The following is a 26,092-nucleotide window of genomic DNA, read 5'->3' on the forward strand; positions in this document are numbered from 1 at the left end:
GCATTCTCACTAGCTGATAAAGCTAAATCACTCATAGAAAGCAAACACAAGTAGTGGTGTAGCCTCAGTGAGAGGAGGGTGAATTCATCTGGTGAATTAGGCTTTACTGGCCTAAGGTCACTGTCTGTTATGGAGACTCCTTGTCACAGCCACACTAGGACATTTCTTACCAGATGGAGCAACAGAAGGGCTTTTAAATGTCATTTCTGTGGATTGAGGAAAAAAGGGAAGGCCACAGAAGAGGCTGTAACTGACAGCAGAGGAAGGAGACCCTTTGCAGCAAGACATGGATTTTTCCCAGGCTTAGCAGTACTCCAAGCCCAGAAGCTATACCCACATCATCAGCTTTAAAACCCCCAACAGGTCTATTCCCAATGAACTTCTCCTGTTACTTTCTTAAATCACTTCTTTTGGCCTCTACAAGATCACCCTGTATCAAGTGCCATGGTCCAGTCTTGCCTTATATAATAAATCACTTTTGTTTGCATTAAGCCTGGCAATTTCAGTGAGTCCTCGTGTTATAAGAATGGTGATTCATCTGCTCTTCCTCGTTCACCTTCCCTGCACCATCATTGATTTTACAGAGTTTTATCTCATTCCCTCCCAGTCAAGTCTTTGCAAGCTGAAGAGTCCTCAGTGACTCAGACCTTGCTCCTGCCCAACCTGTCCATTCTTCCTCCCATCTGCCATCACTGCCTTGGCCAGTTCTGCCCTGAGCTCTCACTGCTGAGTGCCTTAAGCTGTGCAGGGCACAGAGGGGGCTGTACCAGGCCATAGCTCTGTCCCTGGGCTGCTTGCAGGTTTTTTTCTTATCATTGTATTTGTGCTGAGAGGATTTCTCTCAGAAAAGTAGCCACGCTGCCTCCAGTATCTTTTACCAATTTAGGCCAAGCTTGGGCAATATTCTTTTTCTCCATTGCATTTAGTAGGATGAACAGCCTCTGCCTACCTCTAGAAATGAATGTTAAGAACCAACATTACCTACCTGCAAGGCAATTCTTAATGAGTTTCAAATAAAAATACTACAAGGTATCATAATTTTTACCTTTTCAGTACACAAAATAAGAATAAAAGTGCAGTCTTTTGGATCTCTGTGTGTTGTGAGGAACAGGAATAACATCCTACTCCTGTTCCAAAGGCAAAAATACATCTCACTGTATGGAGGGACAAAACAGATATTTTGTGACTGCATCTGAATCCAGAGTGGCATTCAGCACCCACTCTAAGGCAGTAATGAAGACACAAGTGATTGTCAGAGACAGCAGTGATTAAACAACAACAAACCAGGGACTAGGTAACCAAGCTGTAACTACTGAAACTACACGGGTGCTACTGCAGCAGTAAAGAGGCAGCCAGGGGGGGTAAAAAGCTGCTGAATCTAAGAGTACCAGAATATCCCTAGTTTGGCTATTATTAGTATCACTATAAAAGGAAGTTTACCAAACAGAATTCTCATTTTCAATAGAGTCAGAGCAACTTACCAACCAATGCATTTATCTGCTGTCTGCAGTTGTCTCTTAGCATGGGAATAGTTTTGAATTCATGTATATAAACGTGCATTCTTAAAGGACTGACTTATCATCTCAGGAATAAGCTTTAAGACCAGAAAACAAACAATGAATTTAGAATTCTGCTTCAGAGTGAAAAAGGCACCAGAATCAAGCTTTCCTGGGAGGAAAGGAGAATTAAAATTTGCTGTCTGAGCCACACACACAGAGATCAGTAAGAAACAAAGTCACATACCAGCCCAGAGCAATGCTGCAAACAACGATGAGCCCACCAGCAGAAAAGGATTTACACCTAGCCGTTCCCTCCTGCCCCATTCCACTCCCAGCAACAATAAAATGCCTGGTGCCAGTTACTGTTCCCTGAATAAACAGCATTGAGCACAACCCATCTTTCCCTTGAAACCAATGGTTACAGTGGCTGTTTCAGCTGGGTCGATTCTCCCCCATTCTGGCATTAAGCACCAACTCTTTCCAGTGGACTTGAAGTCCTTTGCAGCTTCTTTGTATTTAAAGTGCTCTAAATAGCTTAAAAGAGCCTTAAAAAAAAAAAAAAAGAAAGAAAAAAGGAAAAAAAAAAAGAAAAAAGGCTCTTCTGTGTTAAAGCCTTAGGTATTTTCAAGAAAGTGGTTTTGTTAGGGCTGAGTGTGCTAGGAACACCTGTGAATGTTGGGTTTAATTGGGCTGCAGCTGGTGTCAATTGTGTGCACCGTAACTGGCAGCCACTGCCTGGCCCTACATTGTGCTTCATTTTCCTTTTTCCTTCCTTTTTAACTCGCTCCTCCACCCCGCCAGTTAAAGTTGTAAGGGATTGTGTGTGAGAAAGGGATTAGGAGCCTGGAAAGAAGAATAGTGCCCTGCGGGCTGTGAATAGCGCAAATTGGGGCGCTTCCTGGTGGAGCAGTACCTGCGAGGCTGAGCACCCGCCGGGCACCTCAAAGGGAGCCGGGACCAGGTCTGGGGACTCGCCTTTCCCGCTCAGCTAGGACGGGATAAAAGCTTCACACACAGCATTTGAAAAAGACATTAATAACCCCCGGGTCTCGACATCTGTGTCTCACTCGGGCGAATTCCTGCCCTACCCCTGTACCAGGAGCTGCCCTGTGAGAGCAAAAGACTTATCCCCACAAAACAGGGATAGCTGGAAAGCTCTCAGGACCTACCTGAGACTATAGGAAAAGGTGGGCATGGATGCCCTTTCCAAAGCAAGAAGCTGCTCCGTAGTCAGAGAATAGATGGGAAAGGTTGCTGACTGTACTCTTAAAATCCACACAAATAATTCAGTGCGGCTCCAGCAGTGCACAACTTCGCACAAGGGATTTGAAGAGGGCTCAAAGCAGTGCTGGACAGAGATGTAAGAATACCTCGAGGCTTGTGCCACCCCCAGCAGATCACTCCTGCTCAGTGTGGGACACCACGGCCCTGGTTCCCCCCCCTTTTGCACAGGCACCACCCGCTGCCGGCTCCCGCCCGGCTCTTGTGCTGGCTGCGGTGCTAAGCTGGCCCTTTCATTCACCGATTCAATGCACCAGACCATCAGAAAACTAATCCAGAAATAAAATAAAAAGAGCCTTAGCTTGCTGTTGGGGTATTGAGATGGGCTCAGGGGGGATTTGACAAGTCGGCATGAGTAGAGTTGGGAGCACAGCAAGTGAGAATGCTATTTTAAGATGTCACAAATATAATTTTTTCTTTAAAATGGGCTAAACTGAGAGGGTCTTAGCTGTTAAGAGAAAAAGTTTTTGATGTGTTTCAAAAAGGCTTAAATGTAGTACTTCTCTTACGTTTCAACTTCCCTGTTTCATGTATAAACCAAGTAAAGACAGGAAAACAGTTTTTTTTTCTCTTGTCTGCACAGAGGAATTGTTACACATTGCTACAAATCTCGTTGTGTATAGAGGAAAAAGTTTCCAATACTATGGAATTACTGATCACCTTGTGATAAATTTTGACCAATGTTTGAAAGACAAAGATTCACCCTGTATGTGCATCTCTTCATTCTGCTCAGTTCTATGATCTGTGATTTAAATGGGATTGATCACAGAATCAAATAATGGTTTGGGTTGGAAGGGACCTTAAAGATTACCCAGTTCTAACCCCTCTGCCATGGGCAGGGAACCTTCCACTAAACCAGGTTGCTCAGAGCTTGGCTTTGAACACTTCCACAGATGGCGCATCCACAAAATTATACATGTGGGCATTTTGCAAAGGGAAAATAAATCTGTTCTAACCATAAAACTATGAAGTGTATTAGCATCATGCTTTTCAGACAGTATCCATTGACTCCTCTGATTCATGCACTGAACCATGGGACCTATGGAGTGGATTTGCTTAGGATATGACTGTTGCTCCCTAAAATTTTCCCAGGTGTGCAAGGTCCTCACAGGCTGCACAAATGCCTCTGTGAGACAGAGGCTTCTTTGATCTCTAAGGAGCTATGTTGTAAAGTGTTATTAGCTTTCCTCAAGTTAAAGCACTTACAACTCTATGGCTCTGTATTTAGGAACACTGCTTTGGAGCAGATGAGCTCCTACCCTCAGTAATGACAGTCTACAATTAGATATTATTTTTCATAAAATATAGACTTCTTTCTCTATTATTGAAGAGACATTAATTATGAGCAGACATTGGACTGCCTGCTTTAAAACAGGTCTGTACTGAAGAGGCAGCATCTTTGCAATTCTTAAATGGAAAGGACAGGTATTTTTGAACCGCTTGGTCTAGTGGCAGATGTCCCTGGCCAAGGCAGGGGGGTGGAATGAGATTATCTTTAAGGTCCCTTCCATCCCAAACCATAAACCCAGGATTATGTGTATCCTGTGTCTCTGAGAGCAGATGATCTCTGCTATTCCTGATTCCCTTAATGAGAAATTGTTAAGGACATGTAATTGAATAAAACCAGCTCCTTTAATGATGTCTGTAAGTGACCTTAGTTCACAGCAATCTGCCCCAATCTACAGTCACCCTGATTCTTAAGATATTCTAAAGCCTTCTGAGTTTACACTCTGTTAGAGAACTTTCTCACACAACTTTCTGTAAACAAAAATTGTTTTGCATTCCTTCGTAGAGGTGGAGAAATTTGATGTACTAGTAGTTTGTCCAATGTCATTGGAGAGGTGGCACCTTCACCCTCCAATCCACTGTCAACTTTGAAAAAGTATAAATGCTGGAGTCAGAAAATAAATGCTCTCTTTTTCACCTTTGCAATAGCAGCGGCTCGCATCATGCTTTCACGTGTCCTATAGTGACACTACACAACTTAATGTACCATTTGCTTATTTGTGTAATTTTGTGGCTTGATGTACAAGTGACCACGTGTGTGGGTGTCCATAGCTTAGCTGAGGTGCTGCACAGGGACACAAAGCTGTCCTGATACCTGAATACACCTGATTTGATTGGGATGGGGGCTCCCACTCACCCCTTCCATGGTGGCCACAGCAATGACCAAGTCCTCTGCTCTCTCTTCCTGGTCTCAGTTAGGCTTCCGAATCAGCTGAAGGTGAGCTAAGAGCTGAGCCAGACAACTGGCCAGCTGCACGTGTGGGACAATCATGGCAACAATTAATGAGGCAGAGTGATCCCAAAATGCTGCCTTTAATTGCTCTTCCAGTACCAGAAACTGAGCAGGGGCTGTGCCCGGGCAGCAGACAGCATCACATGTATCAGTAGCTCCTGCTATTCTATAAAGCTCACACACGCCCAGGGAAGGGAAAGATGAGGTATGTAGCCAAAATTAGGTGTATGTATCATAACTCCAGCACATGATGACAGCTAAGGGGAATAAAGCAGAGCTCTCAGTGGTAGATGCTAAGTGTCATCACACATACCTCTGCTCATCCCGACATGTCCTAACAGAGCGAAGCCTCGGCTCCATCTGCAAGCTTTCTTTTTTTCTTTCTTCCACTCTCTTAAAAATATTACTAGATGTGGTATCCTTCCAAGCAATGTATAAAACATGTAAATTCCGATTTCAATTTTGTAACTACAAGCCCAAAACGCAGCTATTTTCCAAGAGGCGCTCCGCCGATATGGCTCCCATCACTTTGGCAGAGACATGGCATAGTTACATCTCTCACAAAGGAATTCCGTAACAAAACGAGTTTTTACATGCTAGGACTAAATATTTTTAAACAGCACTCTCTGCCAACTTCAAGTTTCAGCTATATTTGTGCAACTAAAAAAATTTTTTTAAAAACCCTCCCCCCCACCCCCCTCAAAAATATCACATGCGTGTTTCTATACAAGATTAAGCTGCATTTCTGGTTAACCTCAGAATTATTTCATTTTTATATAAACATTTAATGGGAAAGTTTAACTTCTTCCCTTCAATGAGGAAGAGGGAGCCAAGCCACTAGAAAAACAGTCTTTCTATGTGTGTGTGTGTGTGTGTGTGTGTGTGTGTGTGTGCACGCACTCATTTTAATTAAAGGTAATTAAGACAATCCTGTCTTCTCACTCACAGTCTGCTGGTGCTGCAGAGAGCCTGGACACAGAGCCAAGGGTATTCTGCTGAACGCCGCCAGCAAGAGAGATTGGATTATGCAACTAAAAATTTAAAACTAGAAGACTTCATCATTAGCTGTGGCTGTCATGAGCTTCTCCCTAGGAAAAAAAAACCTGTATAAAACAGATTTGGCAGCTCCCACCTTATGAAACCTATCAGGGTGGGGGTGCTAAATGGTTGCTGCGTTTGCTTGCTTGCTTTTCAGATTTCGAGGCACTTAGGAGGTTGGGAGATGTGTTCAGCATATTCCCTATTTCTTGCACTGGAAGATAATTCTTGCCTTTCCTTTCCAAAGTTTAACCTGAGCAGAGACCTCAGACTCCTACCAAAACAAAGGAAATAAAAGCAGCCCTGCAAAAAGAACTGGGAGAAGTGCTCTCCCTTCCCTAAAAATATTTTTTTTTGGTCAATAGAGCACAGCCAGTCTAGAACTGTCTTTCATCTCCAGCCACATTTCTATTACATTATATCAACATTTCAAGGTAGCTACAACTCTAAACTTTTGAAACCAACTAGAAAGAAGGAAAGTAAAAAAAAATGTATTTTTTCATGGCTTCATTTAAACTCTGCCTCTCATCCTGTCTTTGGAGCCATGGCAAATATTGTCCTGATTTGGATCTTACACAGCAGGTTAAAAATAGCAACTGTAGTTACCTACATATGAGCTATCATAATACAATACAGTAAAAGCAAACTCACTCACTTAAAAATAATGATAAATCTTCTAGAAACTTTGTTTTTCTGTCCATTTGGACATAAAACACACAAATCCTGCAATAGTAAGAGTTATACTTTCTGGGTGACACTTGCATTCACATCCTGGGTTGAGGTGAGAAAAGACATTTGGGGAGAACACACATAATGTCCTTAACGGAAGCTCTCTAGCTTTTATTTATTGGGTTCCCAGTTCCTGGAAGGTGTGAGATGTCTCCTGTGGAGCATATATTTCCTCAGCAGAAAGCTAGAGGAATTCCAGGCTGTTTCTAAGTTTACCTTTTGGAGCTTCCCATGGCACCAACTGCTCATGTTTCCCAGGAAAATCACAGAGGAGGACTACTGCATGCCTGTATTCCAGAGAGGCAGAGTGTGACTGGGAGGATGGGCAGACCTAGAAAGCAAGGCCATTAAGCCCCAGCAAAATGCCTTTGTGTATGGTTATACTCCTAAAGGAGGAAGCAAAAAATGCTGGAAAATAACTTATTCAAGTTCTGATGCAGGGTTTGCTTGTTCAAGAAAAGAAGTAATTACAGGAAGAAAAGAAACCATAAATGATGCAAATATATGGAACAAGAAAAGTGGGGTACCTACAATTACCTTGAGTTAGGTAAAAATTGATGGAAGGATTATATTTTAATGAAACAGAAAATCAATTACTGTGTCTGCTTTTGCATTGTTAACATTACAGCTTGTAATTTGGGTGCCCTCCTCCAGCTGAGGAAACTGAATCCACATAATGTCTGAAAGTCATCCACATCTGCTTACTCCATGGATAAGAGATCTAATAAATTCTTCTCTTTCACAGTTGTAAACTCCGTCTCCATTTGTGCCATGTTATTGCAAAGATCTCCTTGGTCTCTTGGGTTTTTTCCCCCTCCTTCCTTGTCTAGGCAAGACAATGTAATGCAAATTTCCAACGCTATGAGGACTTAGAAAACAGGTCACTTGAATTTCTTTTCACAAAGATGCTTTACACTCAGAATTTACCCTCAGCATTTCTGCAAATACACACAAGGGGAAGCAGAGGAGTCTCTCTTCCCCTTCCTCCATGTTGTACGCAGCTTTGCTTTTTTATGTTAACAGCATTTCAACTTCTTAGAAGTTGAAGTCTAGCATGATACTCAAAGAATTTAAGGCCAGAAAAGTATGAAATTTATGTTTAATAGTGTTCAGGGGAGGAGAGGATGAAGCCCAAAGGAAGATGCCACAAGACTGAGCTCCGAAGCTATAACACAACTAAGGATCACACTGAAAGACCATAAAAAGGCACTACGAAACATGCAACCAGTGATAGGACAGTCCTGAAATGATCCTGAAGGACACTTTGAGCGACACAAACTGAAGTCACCATCAGGTTTTTTGCCTCCTGCTGTAGGGGCTGCTTTGTCTACTAGAGCCAACGTGAATACACAGGAAAAGACCATCTGCTCCTCTTACGTGCAGTGTTGTGGATGCACTCCTCTTGCTAGAGCTTGCATCACACATATGCCTTCTCCTGAACTTCCATAAATATTTTACTGTACAGAATTGTCTAGCCAAGTTATATAATGACAAAATAAAGCACAACTGCTCTCCCTGAAGCCATTCCAGCCTATCTAACAGGAATCACCCAGCAGCCTACTTTGCATGACACAGAGGAGGACTCTAAGGATGACAGCATTCAACAGCTTATCCAAGTACCCATGAGTCTGTGAGGTGGAAAAAAAAAAGGACACCTTAATTGTATCATCGACTTTGTCCTTAGCAGATGTTGCTATGTCTGCCTTGTATGGGTATCTATAACTGGTTTTGTTTCCAGATTCTTGTCAAGAGCTGAGTTCAGATTTGCTCAGGAGTTGCCTGTATGCATGAGAAAGTGTAAACTTTCCACTTCCCTGTGTATTGTATTTACTCATGTCACATTGGAAGTACAGACAGCAGGACTCAGACAGAAAGTCTTAACCCCTCTGCAAAAACAATAAAAGGTGACCAGAAGAATGAGGACACCACATCTAGGATGCTGCTACAGAAGCACAGTTTTCCATACTGAATCAAAACCCAGATATGCTATTTTCTCCGAGCTTTGTAATTATTCAGTACTGCAAAGAGAAGATGTTCTTAACATTTCCCACTTGGTATCATATTTAATATTTTTCATGCTATCTGGAAGATTATTTTAAATCAATCATTTGTATTTTATGGGGTAAGCAAGTCTTAAATGCCTGGAATGCCACAGGGAAGCTAGACTTTATTCCTTCCCTTCATTTTGCATGACACGATGACTGGTACTTCTCTCAGCAGCCCAGAGTGGTGCAGGTCCTTGTTTTAGTTCAAAGGGCTGTGACTGAGAAAGCCTCTCTTGTGCTGAAATGTGCCCCTGCTATTTATCAAGTGACTTCCAGATCAAATGGAGAATTCTGAGACTTGGAATGGGCACAGCACTACAGTGACATTCCAGCACCGAAGCCCTTTCTCCACCCACATAACCACCATAACCATGTTGGGAACAGCAGCCATAGCACCAGGGAGCCTGAAGCAATGTGGGACTCTCACTCTGCATCATTAAATGCTGTTTTGCCAAATTAAAGGCCACAAGTAAGTCATGTTGTATCCATAAGCACATGCATGCCACAGGCCTTTCCCCTTTCCCTACTCCCCTCAGGTGTGGATCATGCAAAATCCCATGGAAGGCATGGTTCAACTTTTGGGTTGGATGGTTTTTGTGGGTTTTTTTTTGGTGAGAGAAGGACTCTCTACCCCTCAGTGGACACAGCACTCAAACCACACTGCCAAATATTATATGATGTCCTTTCCAGAGTTAATTTTTAATTTCCTGACTTCACTGCATGAGAAATTTTCAAATTGTCTTGGCGGTCACTTAGAGGCATGTGCAGACCTAATTGCAGGAGTGAATGCAGTGTCAGCTCAGTGCAAACCTGTGGATTCAGTGAGGAATTTCTGTAGAATTAGTTCCTTGGTTGAATTAAGTTCCAGAGAGACCCACAGCCCAAGGATCAACTGCAAACATAATGCAAAGGGTGAGAGCTTTTCTCACCCCAGCCTGCAGCCAGGGGAGGCAGGTGTTTTCAATGTGTCACTCAAAAACCTGGTGATTTTCTATTTTCATTTTTTAATGCCCCAATTCATAACCCACATATGTTGTGCACGGCTATAAATCTTGGCATCCTCTCCTCTGCAAAAGAGTTTCTCCTGGTATTCAATTTTTTTTGCTTTACCTTAAGTCACCCTAATCATGCTGACATCTACTATCGATGATTATATTAGCCCTAAAAGATCCTTAAACAAATGAAAAGGACTGACTTCCACTCCTAAAGTTCTGCTTCCAATTTTCCAAAGGAAATTAAATAATATATAATCAAATGCTGGGCGCAGGCCCAGGCAGTTGAACATCACTTTGTCCTTTCAAAGTGAAGACGAAGTGTCTGCTACAGAAGGGACAAGCCAAGAGAAATAAAGCTTAACCTCAGCTCCATATGAAAGTGATTTGGGATAATCGGGGGAATCTGCAAAGAGGTTAAAACAGGGACCACATACTAACAGGAACTTCACACAACGATCAAAAATATATCAAGAGCTGACCATCACCTGGAAGAGCTGCACAGCCCTGACATCTTTGTTACACTGGAGCAGAATGAGAAGGGCAGGAGAAAGAAGAGATGAGCAGGAAGTCAAAGATCTATTTATGGCTACCATTTATCATGTCTTGGGAATCTTATCTGGGTGATTAGTTTTGCAAGATTTATAACTAAGTACAGCCTGACAACCTTGCAGTAAGTGTGCACACTACTTCCCAGTTCTCTTTAGCTAGTACACGCTACTTAGATTATTAAATCAACCACCAAGGGACTTCCAAATGTATGTACTATTGATGGACTGCTGATCCTCCTCTTTAACATAGTATTATGTATCTAGGAGGGGAAAAAAAATCAGTAAAATGTGGTAGATTTCTTCCTGGTGGTATTTACTGAGCAAGCAATTGCTTTAATTGCCACGAGGCATTTCTTAGAACTATTGGGGAAGATGTACTTTGTAATATGATTTCTCAATTAAAAGGAGATCCTAATCAAGTCTATATTACTTCAACAAGAGTTCACGCTGACATTTTTGCACACAGAAGGGTGGGTTTGATCAGAGATCAGCACTAGAGTTCATGGTTAGGGTCAGCTTAACCCTATTCACATTAACGAAACCTTGGTGGAGAGAAAAAGATGTGACATGCAGCTGTCAGTGCCCCAACTATGTACACTCGTATTTCCAAAATATTCCTCTCCTCCTTTTTACAAAGTACAGAATATTTCAGATGTAATCCACATGGCCCTTAAGTTCAGATGCTGAAGAAGTCTCATCTTTACACTTTCTTGAGAAACCTGCAAAATTGTTTTCAGCACTGTCACCTAGCAGTTATTTGTCTGTCACCACACAAACTGAGCAGCTGGCAAAGCAGGGACAGCTACGTAACACATGTAAATGTGAATTCAACACACATCTTGCTTGGCTGTTGCAAACCTGTCAGGGAATGCTTCACTGTTTTGAAAAAACCCAAAATATAAAACCACAAACAAAATCCCTATAAATGTATTTCCCTTTTAAAAAGATAAGTCTGTATACACACTCTTTTATTGTAGAGTTGAAGTACATGATGAGTGCAGCTGCCATTTAATGGGATACAAATTCATCTGAACATCAAGCACCCTTGATTCAGAAGAACCAACAGGTTTACTGCGTTCACAGACTTGTAATTTACTGACAAGCATCCATGTCTTTCACAAAAGCTATAAAATATTAGAACACGCTTCAGGAATGTTATTACCTTAACAGAGGCAATTCAACCAACCTGTGAGATGGGAGATTCTCCCATCCATCTCCCTGTCTTCTGACAGACCCCCTGCAAATGAAGCACCAGCCCAGGCTATGGCTGTGTTTGAAAAAACAAAGCAAGCAGTAGAACTGAGTGGGATTTCATGGGACCACAGGACTTCACACAAACACTCCCAGAATAAATTCCTCTGTCAGACCTCCAAGTTTCGTATCACTTTGTCTCTGCGGGTTCCCAAATATCAATAGCAAGAAGAAAAAAAAACAAACCATAAAGAAGGACGGGAAGAAGTAGGAAGTTTTTCACAGAGTGTGGTTGGTTGCCATCCTTGGATTTAAACAAAACCAGGCTCACAGTGTGCTACTCACACATGAAAAGAGGAGAGCCAAGAAGGGAAGGAGAGGCTTCTCTCTTTTCCTCTCCCCTTGTTTCAAGAAAGCATCCCTGAAAGCACACAGGCATCTGTTTTGGGTTCCTATGACGTCAGCAAACACCACTGAAGTAAAGCACATGCTTAAATATGCTACAAACCCCTTATCTGCTTTTAATAATTAGAAGCTAAATGGAAGCCGTAAGTCATTGAGCAGGACAAGTACCATGAACAAACAAGACCTTTTTTGCCTTTAAGGTGATGGTACTTAGTTGCTCTGCAAAGCTTTGGACACAGTAATATCCACTAACAGAAGCAGAGACTGATTTTAATGCTAAGATTCATGCTCTGGGCACAGAAAGAAGTTGTAATTAATGACAGTGTGTCACATTCCTTTGGTGCTTTATATTTCTACCTACTTTTTATATATTGATGTCTCCAATAAAAGGAGAATAGGAAGAAACTCTGGTACAAGGCTATTCATCCCTGCCAGGTCATTTTGCTGTGGTCAGCAGCTCAGGCAGTGTGTGGCTGGTGTTCTTGGAGAGTTTTGTAGAGGGACAAGAAATGTATGAGAGGAGTATGATCTTTTCCACCAGACTATGTGAAACATTACCTGCCAAGGATCCCGGCAGAGTTAGGCAAAAGTCACTCCTAACAGGAATCGGCCATCTGACAATCCCCGAGAGGGCCTGAATGTAGGATTAAGTCTTGGCTCTGCCACAAATTTCATTTGTCACCACCTAGCAAGCTCTAATGATATTGGGATGAGCTGCCTTCCTCAGGTCGGTGCTCATTCATGTCCCAAACCTCATGGACCATCAGCAGTGGAGGAGTTACAACAGCCACTGTGGTTCCTGGTGTGGAAGGCACTGCTATGGGAGTTACCGCAGTGGGATCTAAATCCTTGGTAACAGGCAGGATCAAGTCCTAAATTAGCGATTCCCGGATTTCATTAAGTTTATTCATCCTTAGGCCAATTTACCTGCTGGCATAACTCCCCTGGGGATTGTGCCAGCAAAGACTTTGGCCTAATAATTTCAGATTAATTTCTGTATGCTCATCTTCATGTGGCTTTGGGAAGACTATTTGTATATCCTGCTATAGACCTTGTGGAAGCAAACGCTAATTATGAAGGAAAATTTTTGACTCCACAACTACTCTTCCGAAAATTAAAAAGAAAAGAGTAGGCTAGACCAAGGACAGGAATTCCAGATGGAAATATGTTTAACAAATATGGAAAGGAAATACTTTCCTATATATTGCTTTGTGAGTTATTAGCACCTAAATAGTCTCCATGGTCAAAAGTGTATTAATGAGCTGGAAGACAAAGTGATGTAATCATGAGGGATCAGCAGCAATTCCTCCTGCCGAAAATTTACATGCAGCAGCCATGTGTGTTTGTTTATGATCTCTACATCTGGTAATGAGCTCTCAACACGATGGAAAGCTGTGGTGGAATAATGCACCCTGTTCCTCTCACGCACTAATTAATGCTCTATTTAATCTGGGAAAAGGCCCTTTAAAAATAAACACTCATTTCCAGCAGACCATAAAGGATAGGTAACAACTGAATCACACTGCACAGGCCTAAAAAACTGGTGTGTAGCAACCTCTCAAGCATTAAAAAAGCTGAGTTTTAACTCCCAGAGTACCACAGGAAGTGTGTGCACACACCAATCTCTCTAGCACTACAAAGTACACAATAAGAGACCCTAGATACCCCAGAGACAATCAAAGCCAGAGTGATCTGTAGGAATGACAAAAACCAGTAAGAGATGGCAGAGCTAAAATATTCCCCATGACAGCAGGTGTTAAATTATGTTTTGTGTTCACAAGATGCCTACTGTAAAGCTGTTGGCCATCACTTCATCCACCTCATTCTGACATATGAGCAATAAATCATGATTTCCACATTGAAAGGAAAAGCAACTATTGCAAAGATGTTTAGATCTTGTATTCTTATTGGGTAAAAAAAAAAAGGCTTGGGAGATAGTGTCCAGCCCATCCCCTGCCTGAAGGGTTGGCTGCTAAGGGGGGAATGCAGTTGGGACCCTCTGCATCCTCAGCTTCCACTGGAGTCATTCCACTGCTTTTAGTCACTTCACCAAGGCCTTGTCTCCACAGTAGGTTAGGCTGGAACAGCTACTGCATTTACATTCACACCCTGCCTCATTCCAGGATAAGTTCCTCACACTGACATGCCCTCAGAAGTGCAAGATCATTCGTCTGTGGCTGCATTTAGCCCTAGGCTGGAGTCTCACAAGGTAACAGAGAATAGAGATTTGGCTTTATCTTACAAACTGTGCTAATGTATCTCACCACCCTTTGGATTGGAGCCAACTTCTTCTCTCTAGTCTCCCAATCATTTCCCACAGAAAATTTGTACTTTCTTTAGCCCATGAAAGAAGACAAAAATCAGGAAAATCACAGAGATTGCAGGGCATGGAAAACCTGTGTGAGTTGTATCCACAAGAAAATTTTCCAGCCTAAGATACCAGAGCTATGAAATGGCCCCCCTTCAGTGACAGGGAAATAGCCATGGTGGCTAAAAGAAAACCTGCTTAGCCTACAAGTAAGGAGGAACAACAATTCAGAGTCTTGGGATGGCTTTAAAGCTAAATCAGGTAAAACAGATAAACACAGAACAAATACATGAGTAGAGACTGAAACTTTGTGAAAACAGTGTTTCTCCTGCCAGGCACAACTCCTACCCTCCCACTCACACATCCAGGGTACAGAGTATGCAACTCAGGACTTCCTGTGTGCTCTTCAGCTGCAATAAAAAGAGGAATTTTTGCCGTGCTTACAGCTCAGACCCTCATCCACACCCACTGAGACCATCTGACCCATCCCTGCCTCCCCTGTTCAGATTTCCCAAAGCAACCAGAGAGGACCAAGGGGGAATCACATGTCTGACAGGGATAGTCTGACACGACTGGTGAGCTGTCAAAATTGGACCAGCAATTCCCTAAAACTAGTTTGGTTTCAGGAAAATAATGTGCAGGCTGCAGTCTGCAGATGCATGCTGGGCTCTGCCACAGCAGTAAGCGTAGGTGAGCAAATTGCAAGTAATTTCTAGAGGTGGCCAGTCCACTCCGCACTTCCACCAAGGCTTTTTTGATGAAAAAAACTATATTTTTTTGTCAATGCCTGAATCTCCATGGGTTCCTAGGTCTGCAGAGCATCTTTGTTCTGCTTAGACATGCTCTCTTTTTTTTCGTTCAGAGACAGAACAAGCCAGGGCTTCAAACCATGCAGGGTTTTAATGCTGCAGAATCCCCACGTACCCACTTCCTCTCTTTCCTCAGCTCTGCTCTATCTGATTTACTGTTTACTTACAGACCATATGGGAAACATGTCGGGAAAGCACGCATCCGGGTTCACATTCACAATAAATACTTTTTATGACTATTCCCATGACCTGCAGCAACAGACTAGATTAGTCGCCCACAACTATGTATAATCCACAATCACTTAAATACACTTTCAAAACAGAATACGTTCTGACATACAGATCAACTAAATATTCCTCTTTCTAAAAACTATTTCCTACAACTTTACCATTTCCACCTGAGACAGAAAGTCTTATCTTTCAACTGTGAAGTCAATATAAACAGAAGAACACAAACACCTGGGTCCATGTAAAAGCGCAGCCAGAAAATTATCAGTCTGGGCTGCTCAGTTTTCTTAGCAAAAGAATTATAAACTGAAACAGCAAAAGAGCTCAAGCTCAAAATAAATGTTGATTCTGAAGTGTATCTATCAAAACGTGAAAAAAAAACCCCTCTTATCTCACTCATGCCATTTAGCAACAAAATTGAAAGGAAATCTTGAAAAAGTAATTTTGAATTGAAATATTTAAAATCTTTTCAAGGTGAAACATTCTGAATTTTCTTTGCAATGTAAAAAGTTAAGTCAATGATACAGAACTAAAGAAATTATTGAATTTAGTGATTCTGAATAATTTTTTATCAGAAGGAAGTCTAAAGCAAAATTTATAAAAGTAAAATTAATATCTACATTTTTCCCATGTAAGTAATGAGATAGCTATGTCCTGTACCACTTAATCTTATTCAGGATTTAATTTTTTTTTTTTTTTGTTTCCAATCAACCTGTGGGTTCAAGAAAAATTTGTTGTGTCCCTTTTGCTTTTGGAAATGGTTCTGATAGTCTTTTAACTCGCAACTGGCAGGAGTGAAGAATGCTTGTAACTCTCCCCCACCTCTTCTTCCTGAGGAAGCTGGCAAGCTCATCTGCTTCAGGATACTTGGAGAACATCTTCTCAGCCAAACTGACTTATTGCATCATGTTCCAATACTTAACCAGAACACATGGAAATATTCATTTGTTAAATGCATAAAGATTTAAAAAAATAGAGATTTCACAAGGTAACTTGGCTTTTTAGAGCTCTATGATTTTATGAAATGGAGGCTGGGTGTTGTTTCTACAGGCAGATGTTGCGATAATGTTGTAACCCCTAAAAATGAAGAGTGGGTTTGTTTTCCTTCTTTTTAAGGAATGCTTTACCCACAGGTTTTTGAGATGAAGTGCAGAGTACTGTGAAGTGTTTCCATCTCACTGCAACGTTTGCTTTCAGCAAAGCACTGAGCAAAAGCTCAGCTGGAAGCACCTGAGTGGGCCTCTGCTGTCAGAGAAGGATCCTGCAGGAGGAGGGCCCTGGCGAAGCACCTGGGGAGCAGCTTTCCCAGGGAAGCCGAGCGCTCGCTGGCAGGCCCGCGCCAGCCCCGGTACTGACCCTGCTTTGCAGTCAGGCTGTTCCTGGAACAGCCAGCGATCCATCTCTGCCGGCCTCCTCCGCCAGCTCCACTCCAGCTCGGAAAACATCGGATCTGGAAAATGGTTTAAAACTGCGCATTTCCGTTCAACCGGCCCTCTTGTTGTTCTGCTTGTTTGGGGGCAGGAGCAGGAAGGGTCATTACATGGTGGAAAAGCAAAAAAACACATTTTCACGGGCAATTGCTATATTAATATGTATCACTTTACATACATAGTACATCTACATATGGAACCTATTATTACTGAGGAAATGTTTTTTTAATGAGGAAGACTTAACAATACTTAAGAGAGAAAATGTTCAAACCAATGTTAATTTGCAGCAGAAGTAACAAAATATTTTAATAAAAAACAGCAACGAGAACTGGCCTTCCTACGCAGGATCAGCCCACTCCTATGTTCACACCTTGAGAACAGAATTCTACTTCCACTGCTTTTCCAACCTTTGTAAACCTCCTAAAACTGAAATCTAGACTCTTACTCAAGGGCTTTTAAGAGTGAGACTTGCTTCAGCTCTACACAGGGACAGAGGCAGCTCATTATATTTCTCTTTTCCAGATCCCTGGAAGCATTTTTCCCCCTCCACTTCTTTTTACCAAGCCTGTGCCTGCCTTCCCTTCCTAGCCCCCAAACTCATCCAAAAATAAAGAAAAAGGGATTTTTAGGTAATACAATCACTTCTGTATAAATGTAACTAAATATATTCTCAATTGCTGAGCACTGCTTCCTTTCCCTCTCCCTGCATGCTGGGATTAATTAAGCTTTCCTTAAATGTTGCATATTAATTAAGAAGAAACAAACAGCAAAAGGCCCCTCACTATTTTCAAAGGAAACAATCTGGTGCTAAAAAGTCCTGGAAGGTTAAATATTAGTACAATAAAACTGCTGGATCTCAACTGGTAAAAATAAAGTGACTAAAAGTTCTCTGTTTGAAAAATGAGAAACGTTCAAGAAAGACTGTTCCTGTAGGAAACAGACACTTTCTTTCACAAATCATCTCAAACCTAAGGATGAATTATTAGTACCAACTATAAACCTCAAAATAGACTCTTCCTGTTATCATAATGCAAATATTAATATGTATTTGCTATTACTGCTAAATGTTATCAGCGTTGTTCCAACTCACAGGGAACAACCTGTTCTGTGCAGATCCTGACTGGGCTAGGACTGGACTTAGTTTATCATTTTAACACCAGGATCATTGTTTTGTTCACCTTGGAAAACCACAGCAGAAGCAATGATCACAAGGGAATCCTGCAGGGGTGTCTGCACTGGCTCTACTGGGAAAGCCTGGAGAGCTCCAGGGCTGTCAGATGAGCAGAGCAGCTCCTGTGGTGCAGGGAGTTGTCACTGGTCATGGCTCACACCACCATGTTAACTGACCCCTTTATTTACTTTAATTACTTAGCCTTAAGCCCTTTTTTCATAGATTGTACTGACTTCCATTGCACAGTACAGGTTCAGAATGGCACAGAAACCAGCACCAGCCATTCCCTAGTGGCATGATGCAAACTCCTGGGAACATCTCTCAGGAAACAGGTCCCAGAACAAATGGGCAGCCACAAAACATGTCATATGTGATAAAGCCCTACAGGTATTTTGAGTGTAGCTCCTCATTTTGAATCTGCACATAGAAAAACCAGTCCTACTTCACATATGGCAAGCAATAAGGTGAACTGTTCTGCCCCTCAGGTTGCACACAGACACCACTGAACACAACACTGAATGGCAAGTCTTATGTAACAACGGATTACAAGTTATAAATATCACCCAGGCATCATCTCAGGCTTTGAAATACAGTTTACTTATTACCAAATATGATGTGTCAAGTGATTTATCAAATCCATAAGAAAAAAAAAAACAAAAACAATGAGACAATCCAACAACCCATTCCTATCTCCCAACAAGTCCAGGACTGTCTCCAATCAAATATACTGGAAGAAGAGAGATTTATTACCACAGTTTCTTAATGCCATATTTTATTTAGCAAGTGTTCCTATCATGCTCCATATGGTACTTTCATCCAGTACAAGACCACCTGGATTTCCACCACCTGCCCAATTTAGTGGGTCATTCATTGCCTGCACATCTCTGATGCTCTGTCTCTGTGACAAACTTCTAGAGGTGAAGCTGCTATTGAAAAAAAATTGGCAATAATTTCTTTTCCTGCTCCAAAAACAAGTAAGAGTGGCAGAGTTATTCTTAAAGGTGAGGCTGTTTTTTCACATGCTGACATTATCATTGAGGACACACTGAGTTTTTCAAAGTGCTGATTAAAAGCAGATTCCTCTGGCCAGTGTGCCTCACACATGCCTCTCATCAGAAATCTTTATAAAGCAATACTGAAAAGACCTGGAGATATTTAAAATGGCTTAGCTTGGGACTAAGTGACACTGAAAACATACCTTCACTTTGATGCCATTAAATGCAAGGGGTTTTCTTGGATATGGAAAAATCATTTATACTTAAAAAAAAAAAAAAAAAAAAAAATTCTGGAATGGTTTGTGTTGGAAGGGATCTTAAAGATTGTCTTGTTCTAATGCCCCAGTCATGAGCAGGAACACTTTTTACCAGACCAGGCTGCTCAGAGCTCAATCCAGTCTTGCCTTGAATACTTCCAGGGATGGGGCATCCACAACTTTTCTAGGCAACCTGTGCCAGGGCGTCACCACCCTCTTCTTCGCTGTGTCTAATCTAAACATTACAAGTTACTCATGAAATCCTTTGCACATGCAGAACTGAAGGAAGCTGACTACTTTAATTCACATCTAGTACCCAGGAAATGAAAATACTTTGGTTTGAAATGCCTACACAAAGTAGTACATCTCCAAGATGAATTTCTGAAAATACTTAATATTTGAGAAATAATTAAATGCATGATAAAAGCTCCTCCATGTCTGCATAAGCAAGAAAGGAGACACACACACACATTTACACATTTGTAAAGAAAGGGAAAAACGCGTAGTACACAAATCTCAGATGAGCAGCACCTGAGTGATAATACTACCAATTAATTTCTAAAAAGTCTCTAGCAAAAGCTGAAATTTTTTTCCATCACATGAGAGAGATGTTTTGGCTGTATTTATACATCATCCTGAGTAAACTGGCTGAACTGCAAAACCAGAACACTATGTAAGAATAATGAAAGGAATGAAAAATACTTCTGCCTGGGCCTGACATTTATCAATATAAAATAGCCACTTTTGGCATTGTTTGAAGTAAGGGAAGCAACTAAAGTGCACAAAACCATTTTGAAACCAGCACCCTATTTCCTGAACATGTTGGTAACCCAGGGGCTCCCCCTCCCTCCTTTGGTGCTGTTCATTAACTCTCCACAATAAACACCATCCTCCCAATACCACACGTTTGAGAGCACTCTGAAACTGGGAGATTGGGTAACAGCACTGCTCTATGCAAAACCAGCCAAGTCCAGTCAGGAAACAGATTAATTTGAAAGCCTTAATTAATGACTGAACTTTTATACAGCCAAGATTTATGAGTTACAAGGAAGTCCAAAACATAACACTCCCTCCCGCATGCGAGCTCTCTCTTTAATGGTAAACAACTAGCCTGGGGTAAGATACTGTCTCACTGCTCCAGTTCCCTTTCTTATTCCAACTTCCAAGCACTGACAGAAGACAAATTAATTTCAAACTTCTTTTTTCTTTTTTTCCCGCTCCTCTATAAATATTGTTACTAATAAACAAGGTTTAATGAAGATGAACTATAGATTATTTTAATAAATAAACAATTATTTTTTTTTTATCTCATGGGTGCAAGGATAGAAGGATAGTACATACCAAAGAAGAGGAAAAAACAATACTTTTCGTACGGGTAAGTTAATAACATTTATTTTCTTGTGAAGAAAATCATAAACAAGAAGAGAAAGGTCTTTATACATATAACTATATACAACAAAAACTACTAAAATCCCCCCAAACCCCAGCTTACTTCACAAATACTTTTGCAAATTTAGTAGCAACAGATGTTAGAAATTAAGAGTAAGTTTTCAGTTTTTAACATTGTGACTATATTCCATATTCTACTTCTGAGAGCCGACATCTCATTATGATGAGCTCTTGCTATTTGAATATTAAAACAAGACTGCCAGCAACACTTCTTTGGAAGTCTCCAGGCTTTAAACTAGAAAAGTCAAAATGAAGAAAAGTTTTGTTCTCTCTTCTTTACACTAAACTTCCGCACTCATTTTCTTGCCTTGCAAATTCTGTTACACTAACAAAGGAGTGCAGTTTGGTTCCCTGCTCCTTGGTTTATGTAACACAAAAATACCCAGAAATTACCACAGAAATGGCAAGATCCCATGAAATGAGGAACCTGTGATGAGCCCTCCAGCCACACTTCGCCCTCTCTGGCAAGAGGACTCCACAAAACCCCTCTCCCCAGGTACACAGCCACGACCACCACTTGCACAGGAAAGCAGAAATACAAGTGGCACGTGGCTTTTGGGTTTGGGGTGTGTGTTTTCTGCTTGCTTGTGGCAGTGATGAACACTCAAGCCCCTGTCCTTGCATGCCATGGGAAAAATCCCAACAATTCATCCTGCTGGCTCCTGCTCTTTGGTCCCTCATCCCCAGCTGAACAACAAAACCCATATGGTGCAAGGGAAATCAGCGGCTGAAGAGACTGAGCAGGAAAAGATCTCCTTATACAGACTAACAAATACTCACAAACACACAGAATCTGAGCTATGAGGTGGGTACAGTTTTGTTAACCACTCTTCATTGGTTTATCATTGAATGAGAGCTTACTCTGAGCAGTTCTGGAACAAGACAAAGTTGGTTTATCCTAGTGAAAAGCCAGCAAGAGGACAAAACAGGACAAAATGCTGCTCTCCCCCTCTTTTCCCTCCAACGGTGTGTTTCACTGTGCAATGTTAATGTAATAGTAATTTTCTAGTTTTACCACAAATTCACCTTGTTTGCTAGGAAATGAAGTAACAAATACTACGTCTGTAAGATGCCAATTACTTTGAGAAAATCACTCCCACCCCCAACTTCCCAAAATAAGAAAATAAACCATCAAACAAAACTCAAAGCAGCTCTTTTAAACTGGACAAAACATTCTTGGTTCTCCTTCCCTGACAATGGGGATGTCAAGACCAATTAGCACTTGCAGTCATCTTGGGGTTTGCTCTGTTTTCTCCCACTGCAGTGGTCAGGCCAGATCCGATGGCTCCATTCTATACATGCAATGCCATGGACAAATTACAGAAGATTAGGACCTGAAAGGCTTTTTTCCTACCCAGCTATCCTTGACATTTTCATTACTCAAAGACAGGAAACAAAAAGACTAAGCTGAGAACTAGGTGATAGTTTGAAAAAAGTTTAATTAAAAAGTAAAACAGACCATGGAATTGCTTCGAACATAGCTAATAATTTGCTTCAGAGTGGTTATTGCGTTGCTTCCATCTGCCAATAACTTTTTAATCCTTTTGCCAAAGGCAATCCAAAGCTTTTCCATATGTATGTAAGGGTAACCATAAAAGATAACTTGGAAGTAACAACTTCCAACTTCTGCAACACAAAAATCTGAGCTACAGCAGTGCTTGTGCCCACCAGTTTTCCAGCAGAGCTCTGGAAAACAGAAATTACATGGCAAGAATTGAAACTGCCCCATTTGACAATGTAGGTTTGGCTGTAAGATGCCCTGTTCTCACATTCAGCATCAGTGACTATCTTAATTACCAACAACTTCTCAAATGGTTTCAGAATTAACACTGAGAAGCTTAATCTCACCAAAAAGCCACCAGCTCCAACAATGCCACTGCTAAAGTTCATGGATGAAAAAGTGGAAAAAAGCAGACATTTCCACTATTCTATCCGCAAAAAATCTCATTTAGAAAAAAAATTTACACATAATCAAAACCTCTTTGAAAGGAATATAGCAGAGTGCATTTTCGAACTCAAATAACTTTATGGGATGACAAGTACATAAATCTGTGCCTTATACACATTTTTAGGGACAGGAAGTATCAAATCAAAGTCAGAAAGTTAAGGAAGAAACCAAAAAATTCTCCCACTCCAAATGTTTTATCAATAATGATCACCCCTGAGAAAATAAACTCAAAATTCACTTTACACAAGTGAAATACGATTTCTACCATGGGAGAAAGCAATGGAAGCTGAATAGTTGGTGCATGTACTGCACAATGGTAGTTTTACTAGTGAGAGCATTTAAGCTTGAAATTAGGTACATTTATTGTTCAAGTAATTCACAGTCTATTGTGATTTGATTTTATTAGATATTATTATTCATTATTAGGTTCTAAATTTTTGCAACAGAAACAATGACTTTTTGCAGATGACTGCCAAAAGCAAACATCCTATTTTCTCTGCACACAAAGATACCAATATATGTTCAAACATTTTAATTCACACACACAGCCCCAGCTCTCCAATCTTTGCAGTTCAGTGAAGTGTAAACAGCCAGTGTTGCCATTAAAATAACATGTTCTTCATTCACAGCAACAATAGCCAGGTAGATTACCAGGCTTTTACACCTGGGCCCTATTATTCCTCTGCCATTCATTAACATTTCTTCTACCATGACAGCAATTGAACTGGCACAGTCCCAGAAACACAAGTAGGTCAGCACAAGGTGTTCCTCTGGATGCTTTCATCTGGTATAAACATCCTGAATTAGCCTTCAGGTACTACATCTAAATTTTCCTAGCGCTAATTAAGATCACAATCAGAACTATTTCAGATCCCACTGACCAAGTACAACCCGTGGTTTTGGAGGGCTGATTCTATTAAGGAAGGAAGGTAATTTCACAGCAGAAGTGGGGAGCCTCCTGCAGCTCTCCTGGCCAAGCTGATGCTGGACATCATGCCTTGGTGTTACCTCCTTGAAATCCCAGAATCACATAATGGCCTGGGCTGGAAGTGATCCTAAAGAACACCTCCTTCCAACTCCCCTGCCACGGGCAGGGACACCTTCCACTAGACCAGGTTGCTCAGAGCTCCAACCAGCCTGGCCTTGGACACTTCCAGGGATAAGGCAGCCACAGCTTCCCTGGCCAACCTGTGCCAGGGCCTCACCACCTTCAGAAGGAACAATTTCTTCATAATAATCTAATCCAAACTTATTTTCTTTCAGTTTGAAGGCATTCCCCCTTGTCCTGTCACTACAACCCTGCAAACAGTCCTTCTCCCTTCTTCTTGCATGGTCTCTTCAAGTATTGGAAGGCCACAATTAGGTAACACCAAAGCTTTCTCTTCTCCAAGCTGAACAATCCCAATTCCCTCAGCTTTTCTTCATAGGAAAGGTGCTCCATTCCTCTAATCAACTTGGTGGCCCTCCTCTTAATGCAGCATATCCAAGGGAAAGAAAGAGAAATTGAACACTGAGGACAGTCAGACATTGCATACTGTTAAAATTAATCACGACAGGCACTTAAGCAAGTCAGACACTTGCTAATCTTAAGGGCATGAGAAATAGCAATGAATATGTAAGAATATTTGCTTTCCCCACCTACCCCAGTTTACGAAAAGAAAATGATACAAATCAATGAAATAAGAAAACTTCAGACATATCTTTTACTACTGTACTAAGATATACTCAGTATTTACAGAAGCTTGTATATGTTGAGAGGAGGTGGCCCTGAACTTGTCATACAAGAGGGGAGGACCAGGAATAAGATTTCTCTGAACTGCAGTAACTTTTTGGTGTCTTTCTCCAGTTTGCATGCCTTGTCTTATATTTTAGGACTAGAGTTGAGACAAACTCCAAGCAACAAGTTCGCTCCTAACCACATACCCCATGACACATCATAACTTATGAGATCAAGTGCCAGCACTAGAGGTTTAAATCAGAAAAACAGGTCAGTGTGAAGAAAAAAGAACTTCTCATTTTTATATTTTCCTTCTTTTTTAACATAAAAGCCATTTCTTCAACTCTGAGCTGATATAAGCATTTGCATTACACCAATGAAAGTACTTCAAAAGGCAGAAATAAGCCAACAGTTTCAATTCCTTCCTGATCACTGCAAATGCAATTTTCACTCTGAACTTTACATACCCCCACTTGTGATCGTTACTATACTAAGAGCGTGTCCTTTAAGACATTAAAGAATAATAATCCCCACTGTCTGATTTAAAAAAAACTAAATTACAAGTTTCTAGAAATAACTCACAATCAAAAAATAAAACTCAAAGAAAACAATAGCACTAGGCTAAAGAGACATTTTTTCCTTCAGGAATGAATTCCCATCTGCTTTTAAAGAGCAACATGTTTTTCCATTGCTGGGAATAACAGCCAAGCCTAGGACAATAAAGCAGCAAAGCCAGAGGCAAGAGCAGAGGGCAAGTGAAGCTGGCTGACAGAGGCTGGGCCTAGGTCCCTCTTTTATAAGCCTGTGTGACAGTGGCAGCTCAGCAGTGCCCTGCTGTGCTGGCAGCATGCACCCCTCTGCCACCCTCAGCAACTGGGAGCTCCTGGTTACTCTGCCATGGGTGAAGTTGTGGGAAAATGGGAAGGAAAAACAGGGAAAGGAGGCAAACAGCACAGTTGGTGCTGCTGCCAAAGCCATGCATTTCCCCTGGCCTCAGCTGGTTTGGTGAAACTACAGCTGCTTTGTACAAGCTCAAGGGAAGGGAACTTGCTCCTAACACAAGTGATGCTCCCTACTGATGTTCTTTCTCCAGACACCTGCAAAACAACCCTGCAAAAGTAAACACAAGAGTGCTCACTTACAGAACCTGGGTGGACTATACCTTTAAAGTAGTTAATGAAGAAAAACATGTTGAAATCAGCTGTAAAGTTCCTGCACCTGAACTGTTTCAGCATTTGAAGAATCAAAGTATCAGCTCTTTGGGCTTTATGGGGAAAAAAGAAATCGGGTCTGAGAAGCAAGCAGAATTTCATACCTCAGCACGGATGGTGCTCATTCAAATTCCCTCTGGCTTTTTTCCCCAAGTTCCTCTGAGGATCACTGTTCTTTGAGTTACTTAGGAAGCAGTTTTGCCTGTGTCCTCCTGAGCTGTTAATGGGTATGACCTTTTCAGAAACACTAATGTCCCTTCAGCCAGATGCATTAAATCTCCTCTGCTTGATTAAATTATTAGCAAATCATTATCTCACCGAAGGAGAAAATGTTCTTTCCCAGATGAGCTTGCCATGCATATATTTCCATGCCAATACTCCCCTCTACACCAAACCTTATGTTTGGCATAAATGTGCTGATTGCCAGCCATGCTCTACACCCTCACTAGGTCAGAACACACAGCACTTTATCAGTCCTCAGACGAGACACATGATGAAAATCCACCCACTGTGCACAACACCTCTGAAAAATGGGCAACAGGAAACAGATCTTTCTGAAGTGTCTGAAAAGAGAAGGGAGAGGCAGAGTAATGCCCCCA

The 26,092-nt window shown here is 41.4% G+C and overlaps 1 protein-coding gene across 2 annotated transcripts in view; it reads right to left on the reverse strand.

Annotated features, from left to right (window-relative positions):
- Positions 1-26,092, reverse strand: part of AFG2A (AAA ATPase AFG2A) — a 159,947-nt gene that overhangs the window by 2,461 nt on the left and 131,394 nt on the right. Inside the window, exon 16 of one of the 2 annotated variants that reach the window (XM_021554965.2) lies at positions 26,003-26,056. The exons of the other annotated variant lie outside the window; for it this stretch is intronic. Within the exon in view, the coding sequence (XP_021410640.2) occupies positions 26,003-26,056 (54 nt within the window). The remainder of the gene's footprint in view (positions 1-26,002; positions 26,057-26,092) is intronic. 2 annotated transcript variants of the gene reach the window in all.

The sequence above is a fragment of the Lonchura striata genome, chromosome 4 (genome assembly GCF_046129695.1).
Source record: "Lonchura striata isolate bLonStr1 chromosome 4, bLonStr1.mat, whole genome shotgun sequence".
NCBI classification, from domain to species: domain Eukaryota; kingdom Metazoa; phylum Chordata; class Aves; order Passeriformes; family Estrildidae; genus Lonchura; species Lonchura striata.